We start from the raw sequence: 20,260 nt of genomic DNA, 5'->3' as shown, positions 1-20,260 counted from the left end.
AGGATGGTGGTTCAAGCTCACCAGCCACTCCTCAGGAACTCTACACAGGGTTGCTATGGGTCAGAACCAACTCAATGGCACTTCACAACAACAAGATCCACTACCTGCTTTTATAAAAAAAGTTTTACTGGCAAACAGCCATTCCGTTTGTTTAGATACTGTCTATAGCTGCTTTCATGCTACTATAATGACAGAGTTGTAGTTGCTACAAAGACCATTGATGCCTGAAAGCCAAAAATATTTATGACTTCGTACTTTGCAGAAAATCTTTGCTAATTAATCTTATAATATTAGCAGACTTTTAGACTGAAAATAATTTTTTTAAACAAGATTGGTCCCAAGCTAAAGGAAGCATGAGTTATAGCCAGTGACCAAGAGAGACTGGAAAGAGATGAGTTAGAAAGAGGAAGTCAGACACAACAGAATCCTTTATATACTCTAAAGACATTCCTTAAAGTCTGTGAATCTAAAAAGCTTCATGACATTATGCTTAAAAGAAACAGTATTTCTAAACAATACCTGTCCTTGGTATAAACCAGCATCCTGAATGGTGCTGTCTGGCTTATTCAGTGGTTCAAATGTATTACTCATGTATTTGTTCCACAATCTGGTCTCCTTTTCATCTGGAATATTGAAGATTTTTCTTATTTCCTTTTCAATTGTATCTAGATTTAAGAAAGAAAGAGATATAAATATAATATACTACAAACAGCTAAATGTTCACCATAATCACAAATTCAAAATATTTATGGAATAGCAAGAACAGAGTAATATAAAAGGGGGGGGGGGAGGCGCTAAAGACCAGATGTACTTTCCCTCTGCCCCTCGCCTCAGTGTACTTTTTAAGGAAAAAGAAAAAAAGGTAATTGATAACTCTGACAACAAATGATTACTTAGGGGGGATTTAAGACTCATAAGGTAAGAGAGTTCAACCACAGATACTAAAGTATAATTTATAGCATATAGCAGGGGTGGGGAACGTCCAGCCCGCAAGCTGTATAAGGTCAGTGAAATCATTTGGTCTGGCCTTGCCAAGGCAACCGCAGTGACAGCTATCACATTAGGGGGGAGTTCATTAACTATTTCATGAAATATGTTGCTGTTATTGTTGCTGAATGCCGTTGAGTCAGTTTCGACCCATAGCGACCCTGTATAGGGTTTCCAAGGAATGGCTGGTGAGCTTAAACTGCTGACCTTTCAGTTCAAATCGACTTTGCACTCCAGTGTATTAACCCACAGTGCCATACCAGGACTCCATAGATAGCAGGATAATATTTAAGTTGATAATTTTGTATGGCCCATGAATGATCTTATACATTTTGGAAGTAAAAATGTTCCCCATCTCTGCCATATAGGATGAATTTTAAGTTTTCACACATTATAAAATCAGCATATTTTCTTATATGTAAAAGTTTAAAATCAGAGTATGAATCAGAGATGCTTCAGATGGAAAAAAAATACTTTAAATTAAAAAAAATCAATTTAAGAACAATTTATATGAAATTGAATTTAATATTTCAGTTTGAATGTTGCTGCTAAGTGCTGCTGAGTCACTTCCAATTCATAGCAACCGGTGTTTCCAAGGAGCAGCTGGTGGTTCTGAACTGCCGACCTGTAGTTACCAGTCCAGTTTGAATAGCTAACTAAAATTAAGTTGAACTTAAATAGACAATGAAAAGAAAAATGTATTCAAGGTAAAATAAAATATTTCTCTTATTTCTAAATCAATTAGCTGGCTGAATGAAGAAACCGATTTTTAAACTACAGTAGCTTAGCATGCTATAAAGTAAGACACCCTATTACCATTATATGGATATATCATAATTTCTCTGTCCATTTATCTACTGAGAAACATGATTGTTCCTTCTAATTTTTCGTAATTATAAAACTGAGATAAAGCTGGTGTGGTACTTTATGATAACCACTAGATTGCTAATCACAAGGGAGGCTGTTCAAACCCTGGGAAACCCTATACAGGGTCACTATGAGTCAGAATCAACTCGATGGCACTCAACAACATACACATTTGTGTGCAGGTTTTTATGTGGATATTTTGTCAATAGAATGAAGTGGGAATTTCCAGGTGGAAATACAAAACAGTAAGTCACTTTTGGTGATTTCTTACAAAGCTAAACTTACCACAAAACATAGAAATTGAGCTCATAGATACTATTTTCATTTTAAATAAGATCAATGTGACTGCTATTAATTTTACATTACATCGAGCTTATAATTTTTTTATAATTATTTTGGGTTGTGTTTTTTAAACAGTCATGTAATTTATTAGATTTTAATTATTTATTTAATATATTTTTATCATAAATCTAAATATGACAGAAATAGAATGAAAAAAATATTTATCTATATCTAGATATCAGGAGTGCAGTGGTTCTGTAGGATAAGCAATGGACTACTAATCACAAGTTTGGTAATTCAAGGCCACCAGCCACTCTGAGGGAAAAAGATGAGGCTCTCTGCTCCCACAAAGATTCATAGCCTCGGAAACCTGTACAGGGTTGCCATGAGTAGGAATCAACTCAAAAGCTCTTAATAATAACAACAAAATATCTATATATGGAAATCTCTCTATGAATACACATATACACACACATATATCAAACTCACTGACTGCCATCTAGTTGATTCCCATTCTTTGTAACCCGAAAGGACAGAGTAGAACTAACTGCTCCTTAGAGTTTGCAAGATTGTAGATCTTTACAGGAGCAGAAAGCATCGTTTTTCCCCCATGCAGTAGTTGGTGGCTTAGAACTGCTGATGCAGTTAGCAGACTAACACTTAACCCACTGTGGGACCAAGGATCCTAGTCTCTATACGTAAATATACTGTATAAGATGAGAAGATTAGGTATACATATTGGAGACTGATTCACTAATTTACTCATGATAAAAAAACAAAAATTCACTATGTCATACTAATGCCAAGCCTGCTGCCTTATTTTAACTATTCAACTGCATCTATCATTCAAAAAGAATAAACTGAAAAAGAAATAAACAAGGAATTGTCATTTTCCATGGAAAAGAGGAGAAACACGTGTTTACATTACCTTATCAAGTTTTTAAGCACCCACTGGGGCTGTGGGTTAATGGGCTGGACTGCGAAGTTCGTTTGAACTGCAAGGTTAGCGGTTCAAGTTCACCTGTTGCTCCTTGGAAATCCTATACAGGGTTGCTATGGGATGGAACCAACTTGACAGCACTTAACAACCACCACTTCTTTAATTTACAGTCACGTAACAAACATGACACACATTTTTCGAATGTTAAATTAAAACAGCAACTATTTGCCTTTTTAAAAAAAAAAAAAAAGAAGAAAGCAAAATGGGACAAATGCTAAACTCATCTAAAAATTTCAAAATAGAACAAAAACCTAATAATTCAACTCTAAACTTAAGACATATTCCATCAAGCTCTGGACTCTATAGAGTTCAAATTCTTAAAATCATTATCATCCAAGTAGCATATAACAAACAGAATTATAACTAAACGTCTAATAGCAATGTTTTTAAAACAAGAAAGAAGAGGACAGGCTAATGCATTACCTATTGTGTCAGCTTTGCTAAATCTTCGAGTTACAACATTGTTCATATTTCCATTTTCACAGAGCTTCAATTCTGTGAGATAAACTTCTACTTTGCAGTGCTTTACAAACATACCCTGTTCAACCACCTATAAAAGTAAAAACAAAATAAATAAATGAAAGCAAATCAGTGTGAGTTATATCAGTATACTTCACTTTTTACAACAGCAACATAATTTTATAAAGACGCTCTAAAAAAAAAATTCAGATCTCCAATGAAAAACAGTAACTGTCAAACCTGTCAGTATGGAACAAGATACTACTGGACAGTTAAAATTAAAAAGAATCATATGTGGAAATTTCAATAGATAATATAATATGAAAAATTATGATACAAAATAATAAAGGTAGTCTACTAATCTATAGATATACTTTGATAAACTATAGTCAGTATTTATAAAATGAAAGTTTATCTAAAATGATGATACGTAACAAACCTCTATTAATACATCATCGATTAAGTATTGAGATATACTTTTAACTTTGAGTACTTCATTTCTAAGTAGAAATCCTTTTAAAGTTTTATTTTATATAATTCGAGCTAAAAGCTATATTATCACTCTATATGTTAAAATAAATTCTTTAAAATGATAACTCCAAATTACTGCTGCCAAAATTTTTAGCTATGCCCCTGTAACTGATATGTTAGTTTTCCATCCTAAGATGACTTTGCTTGACCTTTAAATACGCACTTAGTAATACCATGCAACAAATGAAGAAAAAACAAAGCTGTTAACCATGCCAGTTATAAAGTATAAGAAAAAGAAAAATAATATATACATTGGAGTCACCTTTTAATTAAGTATATTTCCTTCTGATCTTCTAAAGGTTAACTGTAGGATTTCGGTCAGGAAGACTGTTACTGAAAATAGTAATCAGTCTGATATGTGATACATTAGACAAATATGGCAAAAGGGAGGTTCCTAGTGACTGTTAGATGTACTCACAAGCTTATCATCAATTCAGTAAGAGACTAATATGCTTTCCCCTTACAGAGAAATTGCTAAAGCTTAAAATTTTTAAATGCAGTTTATCTAGTCTTTATAGCCTAGCCCAGCACTATCTTTTATAAAACTTGGTTATCCTAACCATACCTATTATAGTCACACCTCTAAAATAGTACCGTGGTGTTTACCTTTCCTTTTGTTAATTAATGAACTTACTTCACTTTACAAAACTAACATACATATTATACCTCATAAACTGATGAGACAATATAAATGCATAATTTCACATTGAGGCTAACCATGTGTAAACAGATACCTTATCACTCACTTTTTTTTTTTTTTTTAACGTTTTCTTGTGAATTATGTGATAGTTTATATGGGAGAACATTAGCTACATTCATCCTATCATATATCGCTTCATTGCCATGGCTACAATGTAAGAATATTTATGACTAAAAGTAGAGAAGCCAGAAATCAATTATTTTTACCAGTGAGAAATATCTGTAAGAATATTTATGCAAATATTCTTACTTTTATAATAATATTTATGACTAAAAGTAGAGAAACCAGAAATCAATTATTTTTACCAATGAGAAATATTTGTTTTGGATTCAATGGCTGAAAAAGAATGTTAAAACAATATTATATTGGTGGTGGTTGTAGGCTGTTGAGTCATTTCGGACTCACAGTGACCCTGTATAGGGTTTCCAAGGCTGTAAATCTTTACAGGTGCAGAAAGCCTCAACTTTCTTCCCCAGAGCAGCTGCAGTTAGCAGCCAACTCTAACCCACGCCACTACCAGGGCTCCTTAATACTTAGACAAATCTAATAACAATCATTGGAAGGTTGCTAAAGTTAAAGTATCTAAAGGTCTAATTTTTTTGAAAAAGAAAAAATGAAATGGAACGATCAACAACAGATATAGAGAAAGATACCAAAAAATAATAAAACCTCTCATTACGATGCATTTAAAACAAAAACTAACAAACAAAAAAGCTGTATTGACAACAAGGAGATTCTGACACACAGCCACCCTATAGGGCAAAGTAGAACTGCCCCATTGACTTTCCAAGGCTACAAGAAGAAGATTGCCATATCTTTCTCCCATGGAGAAGCTTGGATATTTGAACTGCCTAACTTTCAGTTAACAGTACAATGCATTTTAACCTTTGTGCCACCAGGGATTCTTCTTTTACGGTGCATGTTATTGTTAAGTACCATCCAATTCGCTTAATGACTCATAGCAATTCTGCATAGGGTTTCCAAGGAGGAGCAGCTGGTGGATTTTAACCAACAGCCTCTAAGTTAGCAGTCCAGTATTTATCCTACAGCATCACACCAAGACTCAATTATGATGTCATATTGTTGTTGTTAGGTGCCATCCAGTCGGTACCGACTCATAGTGACCCTACACACAGCAGAATGAAACACTTCCCGATCCTGGGCCAACCTCACTATTGTTGCCACGCTTGAGTCCATCAATGCTACTTGGCCAACACATCTCGTTGGTTCTTCCTCTTTTTCTCTGACCCTCCACTCTACCAAACATGATACCCTTCTCCAGCGACTGGTCCCTCCTGACAACATATCCTAAATATGAGAGACAAAGTTTGGCCATCCTGGCCTCCAAGGAGCACTCTGGCTGCACTTCTTCTTCCAAAACGGATCTGTTGGTTCTTTTGGCAGCCCATGGCACTTTCAATATTCTCCTCCAACACCATAATTCAAATGAATCAATTCTTTTGTTTGCTTTTAATGTTTTATTGTGAATTATGTGATAGTTTACATGGGAGAACATTAGTTTTACATTCATCCTCCTATCATATATCATTTCATTGCCATGGTTACAATCCCCTCCATGCATCACCAACAAACCAAAGGGTATACACTACAAGCCTGCTCCCCGATCATAAGTACACAGCCGCTCTCCCTCTCTGTGTCTAAAGTCCCCAATTGCTCTATCTCTCCACGTCATCATTTCTGCATCCATCTCAGGCATCACTGTTTCTCTGGGTAGGGTTCTGCTCTCTGCTCTTTTCCCTTGATGGTCCCAGGGACCTCTGCTCCTAGACTGAAAAGTTAATCACTCCCCTCCTTGCTATAAAATGTCTACCTTTTACATTTCCAACCCTCACAATCAGTCCTGATAACAATTATTCACTATTGTATCACAAGAGACCTATCTGCATTTCATTTCATCAGCCTGGCCTACATAGATTGGATACTACTCGGTGGAGATTCTACCTTCCTCCACACCCTTTGGATCTAGGTTCCCTCTTGAAAGCTTGTAAGCCAGTCACTTCCTGCCTTTGTAGCCCCCCACTTTGTGTAGCCAATGTCCAAGGTGCCCATCCCTGTCCTCTCCATGTGTGGAAGAGGTGGAAAAGATCCTTGCTGTAAAGATTTGTTCCCTCTTTTGAGCTACTGCATCCATAGGTGTAGGTCAAGTTCATCAAATTGTATCAGATTACTCTTTTTTCCCTCTTCTTTCTTCTTCTAGTTGGGCTCTGATCATCCAGTTATTGAAGCCAGGTTCAAGTGGGTATTATCTGCAAGTGTGGGTGTCCTTGTCCATATGCCCTCTCTTCTTATCAGCTGGACGCTTCACTCTCCACTCTAGCCATCTGTGGCTATGCCACTGACTCTGGGCCTAAGAGTCCTCAGGTCTTCCACACTGCTGGCCAAGCAGGTCTCCACCCAGGTTCACAGGAGTCTACTGAACGTTGTAGGACTTAGCTCACCGCTTCTTTGCTGTTTTTACCTCATTTCCCCCTATCGGTGAGGAACATGGGCACCAATCAGAGCGTGTATTTCCACTGAGTCTTAGTCATGGAAGGGGGTTTGCTCTGAGGGGTCCCAGTCACTTGCCTTGATGTCTCCTTGGCAAGCAACTTGCTTGTTCTTATAGTAACAGTCAGTCTGCCTATATTGTTTTGTATTTTTCCTGTAGGTCTTTCTTTCAAGAAGTATATTCTGTTCTTATAGCTGCTCTAGGCTGGTCTGCTTGTCCTTTCAAGTGGGAATTTCCTACCTCTAAAGATGCTGGATATGGTTCAGGATTCCACCTATAGTCTTATGTAATGCAGAGGCTCCGCAGGAAGCCTCCTTCACTGGGCACGCTGTAGCCCCATTTAGGTATGCCAATCAGTTATAGGCAGAAGACGGACTTACAAGCTTTCTATGGTGATATTTCTGGCTATTCCTTTCTCTCCCCTTCCAGTGTCTATTTTATATATATAAATGCATCAATTCTTTTACGGTTTTCCTTATTTACTGTCCAGCTTCCACATGCATATGAGGTTACTGAAAATACCATGGCTTGGTCAGGCACACCCTAGTCTTCAAGCTGACATCTTTGCTTTTCAACACTTTAAAAGTCTTGTGCAGCAGATTTGCCTAATGCAATATGTCATTTGATTTCTTGACTGCTGCTTCCATGAGTGTTGATAGTTGATTCAAGAAGAATGAAGTCCTTGACAACTTCAATTATGTCATAGTGAAGTGTATATTTTTTAAATTGAGAATCAAGTTTCATAAAACAAGTAATTTTTCTAAAAATTATCTGATGATTTAACTGTCAGAAAATCATTGTAAAATCTTTCAAAACAAAACGTCAAGATTATAGCACTCCTATTACAAAGGAGCTCTGGTAGCGTAGTGGTTACGAATCAGGCTGTGAACCTTAAGGTCAGAGGTTTGAAACTACCAGCTGTTCCGCGGGAGAAAGATGAGGCCTTCTACTCCCGTAAAGATTTACACCCTTGGAAACCCTGTTCAGGGTCACTATGGGTCGGAACCGACTCGACGGCACTTAACAAAAACAACAACAACATTCCATACACTGGAGTCCTAGTGTAGCTGTGGGATAGTGCGCTGGACTGCAAATTCAGTATGAACCACAAGGTTGGCAGTTCAAGCTCACCAGCTGCTCCTCAAAAAATCTATACAAGGTTGCTATGGGTCAGAACCAACTCAACAGCACTTAACAACAACAACAATTTATATATTTACTTTCAAGAGTAAGTTATTAAAAAGCTTTTCTTACTTACAGCAGGGTCAGCATTTCAAATCAACCAGCCACTATCAGAAATCTTTTGTAAGGTGTTTATGACATGGGACAGACTTGGTGCCACTTAACAACAAAAAACTATGAGTAATGCTTGAATAGTGTTACTGAAGACAAAAATCATTAGCATAGTTATGAATATGTTAAGACCTAATTAAGGTACATAGATGATTTGTTTATATAAAGTCTTCTAATGCCATTATTCAAGAATAAAAGTTAGGTGTCAAAATTAAAGCTAACAGTTAAAATGTAGTTTGTTTTGTATTTTCAGTGAATTATAGTACTGTTGGAGTCCTCGCTGAGAGTTAATATGCTAGATCATAAGGTCACTTTGAACTGGAAGATTGGCGGCTCAAGTTTATCAGTCGCTTCCAAAAGAACCAACAGATCTGTGTTGGAAGAAGTACATCTGGAGTGCTCCATGGAGGCCAGGATAGCCACACTTCATCTCTCATACTTCAGACATATTGTCAGGAAGGACCAGTCGCTGGAAAACGATCCCATGTTTGGTAAGGTGGAGGGTCAGAGAAAAAGAGGAAGACCCCCAATGAGATGCACTGGCCAGGTGGCAGCATCGATGGGCATACTAGCAGGATAACCCATGATGGACAGGCTTCAGCAGAGCTTTCAGACTGTGACAGACTAGGATGAAGGTGAGACCGACTACTTCTGATTGCTTGTTGTTGTTGTTGTTGTAAAGTGTCGTGGAGTCAGGGCCGACCCATAGTGACCCTGAATAGGGTTTCTGAGGCGCAACTGGTGAGCTTGAACAACAACCTTGCAGATCAAACACACTTTGCAGCCACAGCACCATAAGCCAATGAAAACCTTATGAATTAAGAAGGTTCAGCAAAGGAACAATGTCAGATACAGTACCAGAAGATAAAAACATTATGGAAAACAGCAAAACATTGTCAGATATAGTATCTTAGGATGAGAATCTCAGGTTGGATGGCACTCAAAATACAACTGGGGAAGACTTGGTCTCCACAAACTAGAACTGATGATGATAATGATGTGACTGAAGTAAAACTTTTGGGACCTTCATTTTCTGAAGTACAACTCAAATTGAGGAGAAATAGCAGAAAACATACATTAATAACTGGAACATGGAATGTATAAAGTATGAATATAAGAAAATCGGAAGTAGTAAAAAATGAAATGGAACACATAAAGATACATATGCTAGGCATTTTTGCTGTTGTTAAGTACTGTTGAGTTGGTTCTGACCCACAGCTACCCTGTATAGGGTTTCCTAGGAGCTGCTAGTAGCTTGATCCAGCATCCTTGGGAGTCTAATGCATTAACCCACGGCACCACGCCAGGATGCAATGCTAGGCATTAGTGAATTGAAATGGACTGGTGTTGGCCATTTTGAATCAGACAATCATGGTTTCCTATGACAGAAATGACAAAAGAGGATTGGCTTCACAGTCATTCTCAAAATTATCATTTCAAGATGTATCCTGAAGTATAATTCTGTTCATGATAGAATAATATCACTATATCTATAAAGAAGACCAGTTAATACATTATTATTCAAATTTATGACCCAACCACTTAAGTCAGTGATGACGAAACTGAAAAATTTTAACAACTATTTCAGTCTTAACTTGATCAAATGTACAATCAAGATGTAATGATAATGTCTTGTGATAGAAACACGAAGGCTGAAAACAAAGAGGAAGGATCAGACCTTCAAGACAGAAATGCTGTTGGAGGTCCCATGACAGAATTTTGCAATACCAGCGACTTACTCTTTGCAAATATCTATTTCTTAAACAACATAAAAGGAGACTATATACATGACCTCTTTGGATGGAATATACAAGTTTCAAATCAAATACACAAGATTACATCTGTATGACAAGACAATGGAAAACCTCAATAGCATCATCAAAAACAAGGCTAGGAGTAGACTGCAAAACAAAACAATCAACTGCTCATACGCAAATTCAGGGTGAAGCTGAACAGAATTAAAACAAGGCCACAAGAGCCAAAATATGACCTTGAACACATTCCACCTTAATTTAGAGATCATCTGAAGAACACATTTGATACATTAGACTGAAAACCAGAAGAGCTGTGGGATGACATCAAGAACATCATGCAGTAAGAAAGCAAAAGGTCATTACGAAGACAGGGAAGAAGAAAAAGACCAAAATGGATGTCAGAAGAGACTCTGAAACTTGCTTTGCAGTTTGTTGTTGCTGTTGTTAAGTACTGTGGAGTTGGTTCTGACTCATAGGGATCCTGCACAGGGTTTCTGAGGCTATAAATCTTTATGGGAGCAGAAAGCCTCATTTTTCTGCCACAGAATGGCTGGTAGTTTCCAACTGCCGACCTTGAGGTTAGCAGCCCGATTCGTAACCACTGTGCTATCAGTGGTTAAATGGAAAAACTCAGGAGGTAAAAGAGCTGAATAGCAAATCTCAAAGGGCAGCTTGAGAAGACAAAGTAAAATATTATAATGAAATGTACAAAGATTTGGAGTTAGAAAATCAAAAGGGAAGAACACAATCAGCGTTTCTCAAACTGAGAGAACTGAAGAAAAAATTCAACATCAAATATTAAGGATTCTATGGCAAAACATTAAATAATGGAAAAGCATCAAAAGCAGATGTAAGGAATACAGAGTCTCTGTACCAAAAAGAAATGGTCAATGTTCAACCATTTCAAAAGGTAGCATATGATCAAGAGGCAATGATACTGAAGGAAGAAGTTCAAGGTGCACCGAAGGCACTGCCAAAGAACAAGGCTCTGGGAACTAATGGATGGAATATAAACTGAAATCTTTCAATAAAATGATGCAACACTGGAGACAATCACTCATCTATGCTAAAAAATTTGGAAGACAGCTACCTGGCCAAGTGACTGGTTTATAAGCTTTCAAGAGGGAACCTAGATCCAGAGGGCATGGAGGAAGGTAGAATCTCCACTGAGTAGTATACAATCTGTCTAGGCAGGGCTGATGAAATGTGGATAGGTCTCTTGTAATACAATAGTGAATAATTGTTATCAGAACTGCTTGTGATGGTTGGAAATTTAAAGGCAGACGTTTTATAGCAAGGAGGGGAGTGATTAACGTTCCAGCCTAGGAGCGGAGGTCCCTAGGACCATCAAGGGAGAAGAGCGGAGTTCGGGACCCTACCCAGGGAAGCAATGATGCCTGAGATGGAGGCAGAGATGATGACGTGGATGGATGGAGCAATTGGGGACTTTAGACACAGAGAGGGAGAGGGACTGTGTGCTGACGACCAGATGGCAGGCTTGTAGTGTATACCCTTTGGTTGGTTGATGATGCATGAAGGGGATTGTAACCATGCAATGAAATGATATTCGATAGGATGAATGTAAAACTAATGTTCTCCCATGTAAACTATCACATAATTCACAATAAAACAGTAAAAAAAAAAGCAAAGACATCAGTTTGAGGATCAAGGTGTTTCTGATACAATTCAGGTATTTTACTTCATGTTAAAATAGGATAATGAATAAGACAGACCACAATAGACCACAGAAGAACTGATGTGTCTGAATTATGATGCTGGAGAAAAATATTAAAAGAATCATGGACTACTCAGAAGAACAAACAAATCTTGACATGGAAAAAATCTGTAAACTAGATAATTCAAAAACGAAATATTGTTCCAATTCATTTTGAAATTATTAATCCAGTTGAATACTTTTCCTTATTTTTTTACAACTTTTTTTCTTTTTTTTAGTATGTAAAATACATACAACATTATTTTGCCAGTTTTAAGAATGTAATTTGGTGGCATTCATCATAATCACAATTACCATCACTATCATTTATTTCCAGATGTTTCATGATCTGTGTACTCATTAAGCAATAACTTTCTATTTTTTCCTACCTTCAGACACTGGTAGCAACTAATCTACTTTCTGTCTCTAAACATTTGACTGATCTAGGTATTTCATATAAGTGGAGTTACACATATGGTCTTCTACTTGACTTCTAATGAGACAATGGTGTTTCAATGGTAAAATTCTCACCCATCATGAGGGAAACAGGTTTGATTCCTGGCCTATGCACCTCATGCACAGCATCCTAGGTCTATAAGTGGAAGCTTGTGTGCTGCTATAATGCTAACAGGTTTCAGCAGAACTGTCAGGCTAAGACAGCCTAAGACAAAAAGTCCTGGTAATCTACTTCCCAAAGTCAGGCAGTGAAACCCTACAGACCACAACTAATCACGAGCAGAGTACACGACAAGGCAGTCTTTTGTTTTGTTTGCATGGGGTTGCTATGATTTAAGGGCAGCTAAGAAAAACAGACATCTAAAACTTTTTTCTGGTAGTGGATCTATTTATTACATTTAATATTTAAACTATATAACATGCTACTTTTATTTTTCTAAAATCAGTAAAGAAGCAATAATATAGTTAAATGTGTTTGACGATGTTTCAGATATAGATTTTCCTTTATCCCAGGAATGAAATTGCTGTTCCAACCAGATTTACAGGTAAGTAAACTATCCTTCAATTGGTTGAAATAAACCTGCTCCTCATTTTGACTATCTCATTATGTGACATTTCACATTTATGACAATAGTAAAAACTCTACTACTTGACTATTTTGCATATTAACAACTATCTCTGGCAGGAAAGAATGTTGAGTAAAGCTGGTTGGCATCACCTCTCCAGTGTGGTCTTCTACCTGCCTGGCTCCAGGGAACTGCTCTCTGGCACCAACCCACATACTCCAATTAGTTCCCAGCCTGGCTTGCAGGAGCGTAAAGGGAGAAAGAAATCAAAGGAGTAGAAGGAAAAGGAGGCTGTAAAGGAGGAGTTGGACCAAAGCAGAGAGGAAGGAAATGAAAGTGAAAAGGAGAGAGTTGGAGTAGACCTACTACAATGGGGACATCAACTGCCAGCTCTGAGGCACAAGAAGAGCATGAAGGCGCAAGCAAAAACACAAAGGGCTGTCCTGTGTGTCCATATCCCAGTCATCCTCCATTTTCACATACCAGTCAATTTCTCATAATGATCTGATCTCTGGGACCTACCTAAGTCAATAAATGGGTGTTTACACTTAATTTTCCAGTCAAGTATAGCTAAAAGGAATCCTGGTGTGGTACTCCGGGCTAACGCACTGGACTGCAAGGTCAGTCTGAACTGCAAGGTCAGCAGCTAAAGATCAGCAGCTGCTTCTCAGAAACCCTATACAGGGTAGCTATGAGTCAGAAACCACTGGACGGCACTTAACAACAACAATAACTAGGAGCATGGTAGCATCATATGAGATAAGCCCTGGACTACAAACTGCAGGGTCAGCAGTTTGTGCCCACCCTGCCCTTCTCACGAGAAGGATGAGGCTTTCTACTTCCGCAAAGATGTAAAGCCTCTGAAACCCAATACAGGGTTACTATGAGTCAGAACCCAGTTGACAGCACTTAACAACAAAAACAATAGGTAAATAAAATGTAGTTAAAACAATTTGGCCATTTTATATATGGCCAGCATTTCTGCAAGGAGCCTGAGTGGCACAAGTGGTTTGCAACTGACTGCTAACCTAAACGGTTGGTGGCTTGAATCCAACCAGTGACTGCAGAATAAAGACCTGGTAAACTGTTCTAAAAAGATTACAGTCAAGAAACCTGTGGACCCCATTCTACTCTACAACACTTAGGGTTGCCATAAGCCATGAAAAATTTAACAACAGCTGACCATAGCAGCATTCCTACAAGAAAGGAACTCAAATTTCAAACCAGCCACAAGAAAACAGGAACAGAAAAATCTTACTTCTGCAGGAGTGAATATTTATTCCTGTAGAAAAGTGGTAGACTTGAACTGTCAATCTTGTAGTTAACAGTCCAGTGTTTATCCTATAGTGTCACTACAGCTCCTAATTGTAACATAGTTGTTGTTAGGTGCCATTGAGTTGGTACCGACTCATAGTGACCTAATGCACATCAGAACTAAACACTGTCTGATCCTGGGCCAACCTCATACTGTTGCCACACTTGAGTCCATCGATGGTGCCACTTGGCCAATATATCTTGTTGGGGGTATTCCTCTCTTTCTCTGACCCTCCACTATACTAAACATGATATCCTTTTTCAGTGACTGGTCCCTCCTGACAATATGTCCAAAGTATGAGAGACGAAGTTTGGCCATCTTGGCCTCCAAGGAGCACTCTGGCTGCACTTCTTCCAAAACGGATTTATTGGTTCTTTTGGCAGCCCAAGGCACTTTCATTATTCTCCTCCAATACCATAATTCAAAAGCATCAATTCTTCTACAGTCTTCCTTATTCACTGTCTAGCTTTCGCATGCATATGAGGTTATTGAAAATACCATGGCTTGGGTCAGGCACACCTTAGTCCTCAAGCTGACATCTTTGCTCTTCAACACTTTAAAAAGGTCTTGTGAAGCAGATTTGCAGAATGCAAAGCTTGACAGCTGCTTGCGTGAGTGCTGATAGTTGATTCAAGACGAATGAAGTCCTTGACAACTTCAATCTTTTCTCCATTGATAAGAATGTTGTTTATTGGTCCAGGGATGATGATTTGTGTTTTATTGACATTGAGATGTAGATCCATACCAAAGGCTGTGCTCTTCAATCTTCATCAGTAAATATTTTAAGTTCTATCACTTTCAGCAAGCAAGGTTGTATCATCTGCATATCGCAGGCTGTTAATGAGTCTTCCTCCAATCTTGATGCCACGTTTTCTTCATATAACACAGCTTCTTGGATTATTTGCTCAGCATACAGGTTGAATAAGTATGGTGAAAGAATACAACCTTGCCACACACCTTTCTTAATTTTAAACCATTTAGTGTTCCCATGTTCTGTTCAAACAACTGCCTCTTGGTCCAGGTACAGATTCCTCAAGAGCACAATTAAGTGTTCCGGAATACTCATACATCGCAAATGTTGTCCATAGCTTGTCATGATCCACACAATCAAAAGCCTTTGAGTAGTCAATAAAACACAGGTAAACATCTTTCTGATATTCTCTGCTTTCAGCGAAGATCCATCGGACACCAGCAATGATATCCCTTGTTGCACGGGCTCTTCTGAATCCAGAATGAACCTCTGGAAATTCTCTGTCAATGTATGCTAGCAGCCATGTCTTAATTAGCTTTAGTAAAACTTTACACGCATGGGATAGCAAAGAGATTGTCCAATGATTTCAGCATTCCGTTGGGTCACCTCTCTTTGGAATGGGCACAAATACGGTTCTCTTCCAATCAGTCAGCCAGACAGTTGTCTTCCAAATTTCTTGGCAAAGATGAGTGAGTGCCTCCTGTGCCGCCTCACTTTCTTGAAAGATTTCAATTTTATCCCATCAATTCCTGGCACTTTGTTCTTTGCCAATTCCTTCAACACACCTTGGACTTCTTCCTTCAGTATCATTGGCTTTTGATCATATGCTACCTCTTGAAACGGCTGAACATTAACCATTTCCTTTTGGTACAGTGACTGTGTATTCCACCCATCTTTTCTTGATGCTTTCTGCATCATTCAATAATTTGCCCAGAGAATCTTTCAATAATGAAAGTCGAGGCTTGAATTGTTTCTTCAGTTCTCCCAGATTGAGAAATGATGAGTGTGTTCTTCCATTTTGGTATTCTGATTCCACCTTTGCACATTACGTTGTAATATTTGTCTTTAGCTTCTTGAGCTGATCTTTGAAATTTTCTGTTCAGCTCTGGGACCTCCTCATTTCTTCCATTTGCTTTAGCATTTCTATGCTGGAGAGCATCAGTGTCTCTTCTGACATCCATTTTGCCCTTCTCCTTCTTTCTTGTCTTCTTAATGACTTTTTGCTTTTTTCATGTATGATGTTCTTGATGTTGTCCCACAACTCTTTTGGTCTTCGGTCTTTAGTGTTTAATGTTTCAAATCTGTTCATCAGATGATCTCTAAATTCAGGTGGGTATATTCAAGGTCATATTTTGGCTCTCATGGACTTATTTTCATTTTCTTCAGCTTCAGTTTAAATTTGCATATGAATAATCGATAGTCTGTCCCATAGTCTGCCCCTGGTCTTGTTTTGACTGATGATATGGAGCTTTTACATCGTCTTTTTCCACAGATATAGTCAATTTGATTTCTATGTATTCTATCTGGTGCGGTCCATGTGTATAATCGTATCTTATACTGTCTAAAGAAGGTATTTGAAATGAACAAATCACTGATTTTACAGAATTCTATCGTGTGTTCTCCAGCATCATTTCTATCACCAAGGCCATATTTTCCAACTACTGATCCTTCCTGTTTGCTCCCAACCTTTGCAATCCAATCACCAGTAATGATCAATACATATTGATTGCATGTTTGATCGACTTCCGATGGAAGAAGTTGGTAGAATTCTTACATTTCATCCTATCACAGACAGCATTGTACCTCACGACTGATCTGGATATGTTCTTTTTGACAACGACTGCAACACCATTCCTCTTCAATTTGTCATTTCGGGCATAGTAAGTCATGTGGTCATCAGATTCAAAATGGCCAATACCAGTCCATTTCAGCTCACTAATGCCTAAGATATCAATGTTTATACGTTCCATTTCATTTTTGAGAACTTCCAATTTTCCCAGATTCATACTTCGTACATTCTATGTTCTGATTTTCAATGGATGTTTACAGCTGTTTCTCTTCATTTTGAGTTGGGCCCCATCAGCAAATGAAGGTCCCATGGGCTTTTCACCCACAGGCTTTACTCAATTCGGGTCATCTCTACTTTGATGAGGCAGCTCTTCCCTTGTTGCATTTTGAGTGCCTTCGAAGCCAAGGGGCTCTTTTCCAGCACTATATCTGACAGTGTTTCTCTGCTATTCATAAGGTTTTAAGTGATTAAAGATTTGGAAATAGTTCGTCACTTCTTCCTAGTCTGTCTGCATCTTGAAGCTCATCTGAAACCTGTCCACCATGGGTGACCGCACTGTTATTTAAAATAATGGTGGCATAGCAAACAAATATCATTGTTCATCCAGTAGTTTTTATCCTTAGGTTACCTAATTTTACCTTTCTTTCTATTATTTCTATGTGAATGTGGGTGTGTATGTGTGATAAAACAGATAAATAATTATGCCAAGAGAATCTGCTCCTTCCTTCTCCCTCTTTGTGCCCTACTCCACACCCAGTTCAGGAAATCTATCAAATATTTGTGTTAAGTTGACAGGTCTACTCTGCATATTTTATACTTTTATATTATAGCAATACCTGCATTTCCATAAAATTGAATTAAAAGGAATTTTTAAAAAGTCCTTTTCAATGTTTCTAGATTAATATAAAAATTTTTAAGTAAAAGATATATAAAAATTTACACGACAAAGAATTCAACTTTTATTATTTTCTAATTGTATCATCAAAAAACATTGCAGCAAATGGTAAGGTCACAGTGCCTAAATTTGTATCATGATGCGACTTTGTAAAAACCTCTGAATAGCTTACTTCTCTGTCTTCGTTTCTTCATGTGTGAAATGGAGAGAACACCTCACAAAGTTTTCTGCGAGGCTTAAATGAGTTAAAATGTAAAATGATTAGAACAGAGATGGTAATTACATGCTGTCAAGTTGATTCCAACTCACAGTGTCTGTGTGACAGAGTAGGACTGCCATATAGGGTTTTCTAGATTGTAATTTTTATAGGAGCAAATCTCCAGGTCTTTATTCCCAAGAAGCCTCTGGATGGGTTTGAAACACCAACCTTTCGGTTAACAGTCAAGCACTTAACCACTATACCACCAAGGATCCTTAAACAGAAGTTAAAGTTAGGATATTATTGTTGTTAAGTGCCGTCGAGTCGATTCCGACCTATAGCAACCCTGTACAGGGTTTCCAAGGAGCAGCAGTAAGTTTGAACCACCGACTTTGCAGTTCAAACGACTTTGCAGTCTGACACATTAGCCCTCTGTGCCTTAAACCCTTTATATGTATTAACTGTTGCTATTCTTATTATTATACACAATATACAGAAACATTTTTATGGTCTTTTTCTCCTAAGTTAAGTGATAAAGCTTTATTACTCACTGAATTTACAATAAAATGTTAAATTATTCCAGAAAAAGAATATTTATATTCAGTTAGGCTTAAAACCTACCTTTCGTGCTATTGGCTCCTGACCTTCCATCAATGTGTACCAGCTGACAAGTTTATTCCAGCCCTCAGTTGGCAATAGTATATAATCCAATTCATCAATAAGATGCTCCTTAAGTGACTGAGCATCACCATCTACAAAAAGAGAAAATAAACTCAATTCATAAAGAGAACCAATAAGTACTTACCTCTAAACATTTTGGTTATATATTACAAATTAAACTCATAGACTAGTACTTTATAAATTTTAAATAACAAATTTTGAAGAAAGCTATAAGGAGATTTAAGACCGAACCAACAATCCAAATACACTGTTGCACGCAAAAGTTTCCATGTGTGCCTTTAGTAAACTAACTCGTGTTTAAAAAGAAAAATTTTATTTTGTTGGAGTCGTAGAAAAACAATCCCAAATTATAATTGTTAGTCAAGGGAGCTGATGAAGAGTGCTCTCCAAATATTTCAGCATCATGTTACATGATAATAGTGTTAATTCTAATATCAGTTGATGGAGAAAATTCAGAAGCACAATGACTCCAAAGCATATGGACTGGGAACCACAATTGAAAAAAATGAAAAAGCAATTTGTGAATCAACTTATTACTCCAGAAGGTCCCTGATCTGGATTCTTTCCAACATTCAGAATGTTGCTCTAATTCTATCATCCACTTTTAATTTTTTTATTAAACTAAAAAATTTAGTGTGGGGCAGTCCAGAGATCTAAAAGCAGCATCTGAATGATACCTGTATATCACAGCTCTAATTTGAGACTTTTTTCTGCTCCTTTCCTTAAATTTCCAGACCAACTAAAGTTTAAAACAGAAATAGTTCACCGAGTATATAAACACATAAAGAAGATTATCTTGCTCTGAAGCCAGTTTTAAGCTAACAAATACTGAGAAGCAAAATTGTTACTGTTAGAATTTCAATTATAAGAACATACTATTCATAATATAAAATAACATAAATCAATAAATGCTATTCTTTTTAGAATCACTCTGTTGTCACAGAATCATACTAAATTTTGAGAAAACGATGTTTCACCTAAAACAGAACTATGAAAACTCTGAGTTTAATAATAAAAACATCAATAAAAAATACAAACTAGATATTAACATTTAAGCCTAGTTTTTCGTTAACCTTAGTTGTTAAGTTTTAACTTCTTCTTCTTCTTTTTTTTTAATGTTTTATTGTGAATTATATGATAGTTTACATGAGAGAACCTCAGTTCCACATTCATTCCATCGTACATCATTACATTGCCGTGGTTCCAATCCCCTCCATGCATCGTCTTCTGACCAAAGGGCATATCCTAGAAGCCCGTGCTCTACACTCCCTCCTCCCCCCTCAGTCTTCGGCCCACAGTTCATCTCCCTCTCTGGATCCAAAGTCCCCAGTTGCTTCATCCCTCCATGTCATCATCTCTGTCTCCATCTCAGGCATCCCCGGTTCTCTGGGTGGGGTCCCGTTCTAGGCTCTTATCCATTGGTGGTCCCAGAGACCTCCGCTCCTAGACTGGAGAAATAATCGCTCTCTTCCTTGCTACAAAACATCTACCCTTGCATTTCCAACACTCACA

At 37.5% G+C, this 20,260-nt stretch overlaps 1 protein-coding gene across 2 annotated transcripts in view; it reads right to left on the bottom strand.

Annotated features, from left to right (window-relative positions):
* Nucleotides 1-20,260, bottom strand: part of USP15 (ubiquitin specific peptidase 15) — a 189,180-nt gene that overhangs the window by 112,827 nt on the left and 56,093 nt on the right. For both annotated transcript variants that reach the window (XM_006859509.1, XM_006859510.1), the window contains exons 3-5: nucleotides 18,689-18,819; nucleotides 3,560-3,686; nucleotides 520-665 (exon numbers count right to left, since the gene is read on the bottom strand). In XM_006859509.1, the coding sequence (XP_006859571.1) occupies nucleotides 520-665; nucleotides 3,560-3,686; nucleotides 18,689-18,819 (404 nt within the window). The remainder of the gene's footprint in view (nucleotides 1-519; nucleotides 666-3,559; nucleotides 3,687-18,688; nucleotides 18,820-20,260) is intronic.

Source organism: Chrysochloris asiatica, unplaced genomic scaffold (genome assembly GCF_000296735.1).
Source record: "Chrysochloris asiatica unplaced genomic scaffold, ChrAsi1.0 scaffold00033, whole genome shotgun sequence".
NCBI classification, from domain to species: Eukaryota; Metazoa; Chordata; class Mammalia; order Afrosoricida; family Chrysochloridae; genus Chrysochloris; species Chrysochloris asiatica.
Note: the sequence above shows the minus strand (reverse complement) of the source record. Positions and strands in the feature narration are given on the sequence as shown.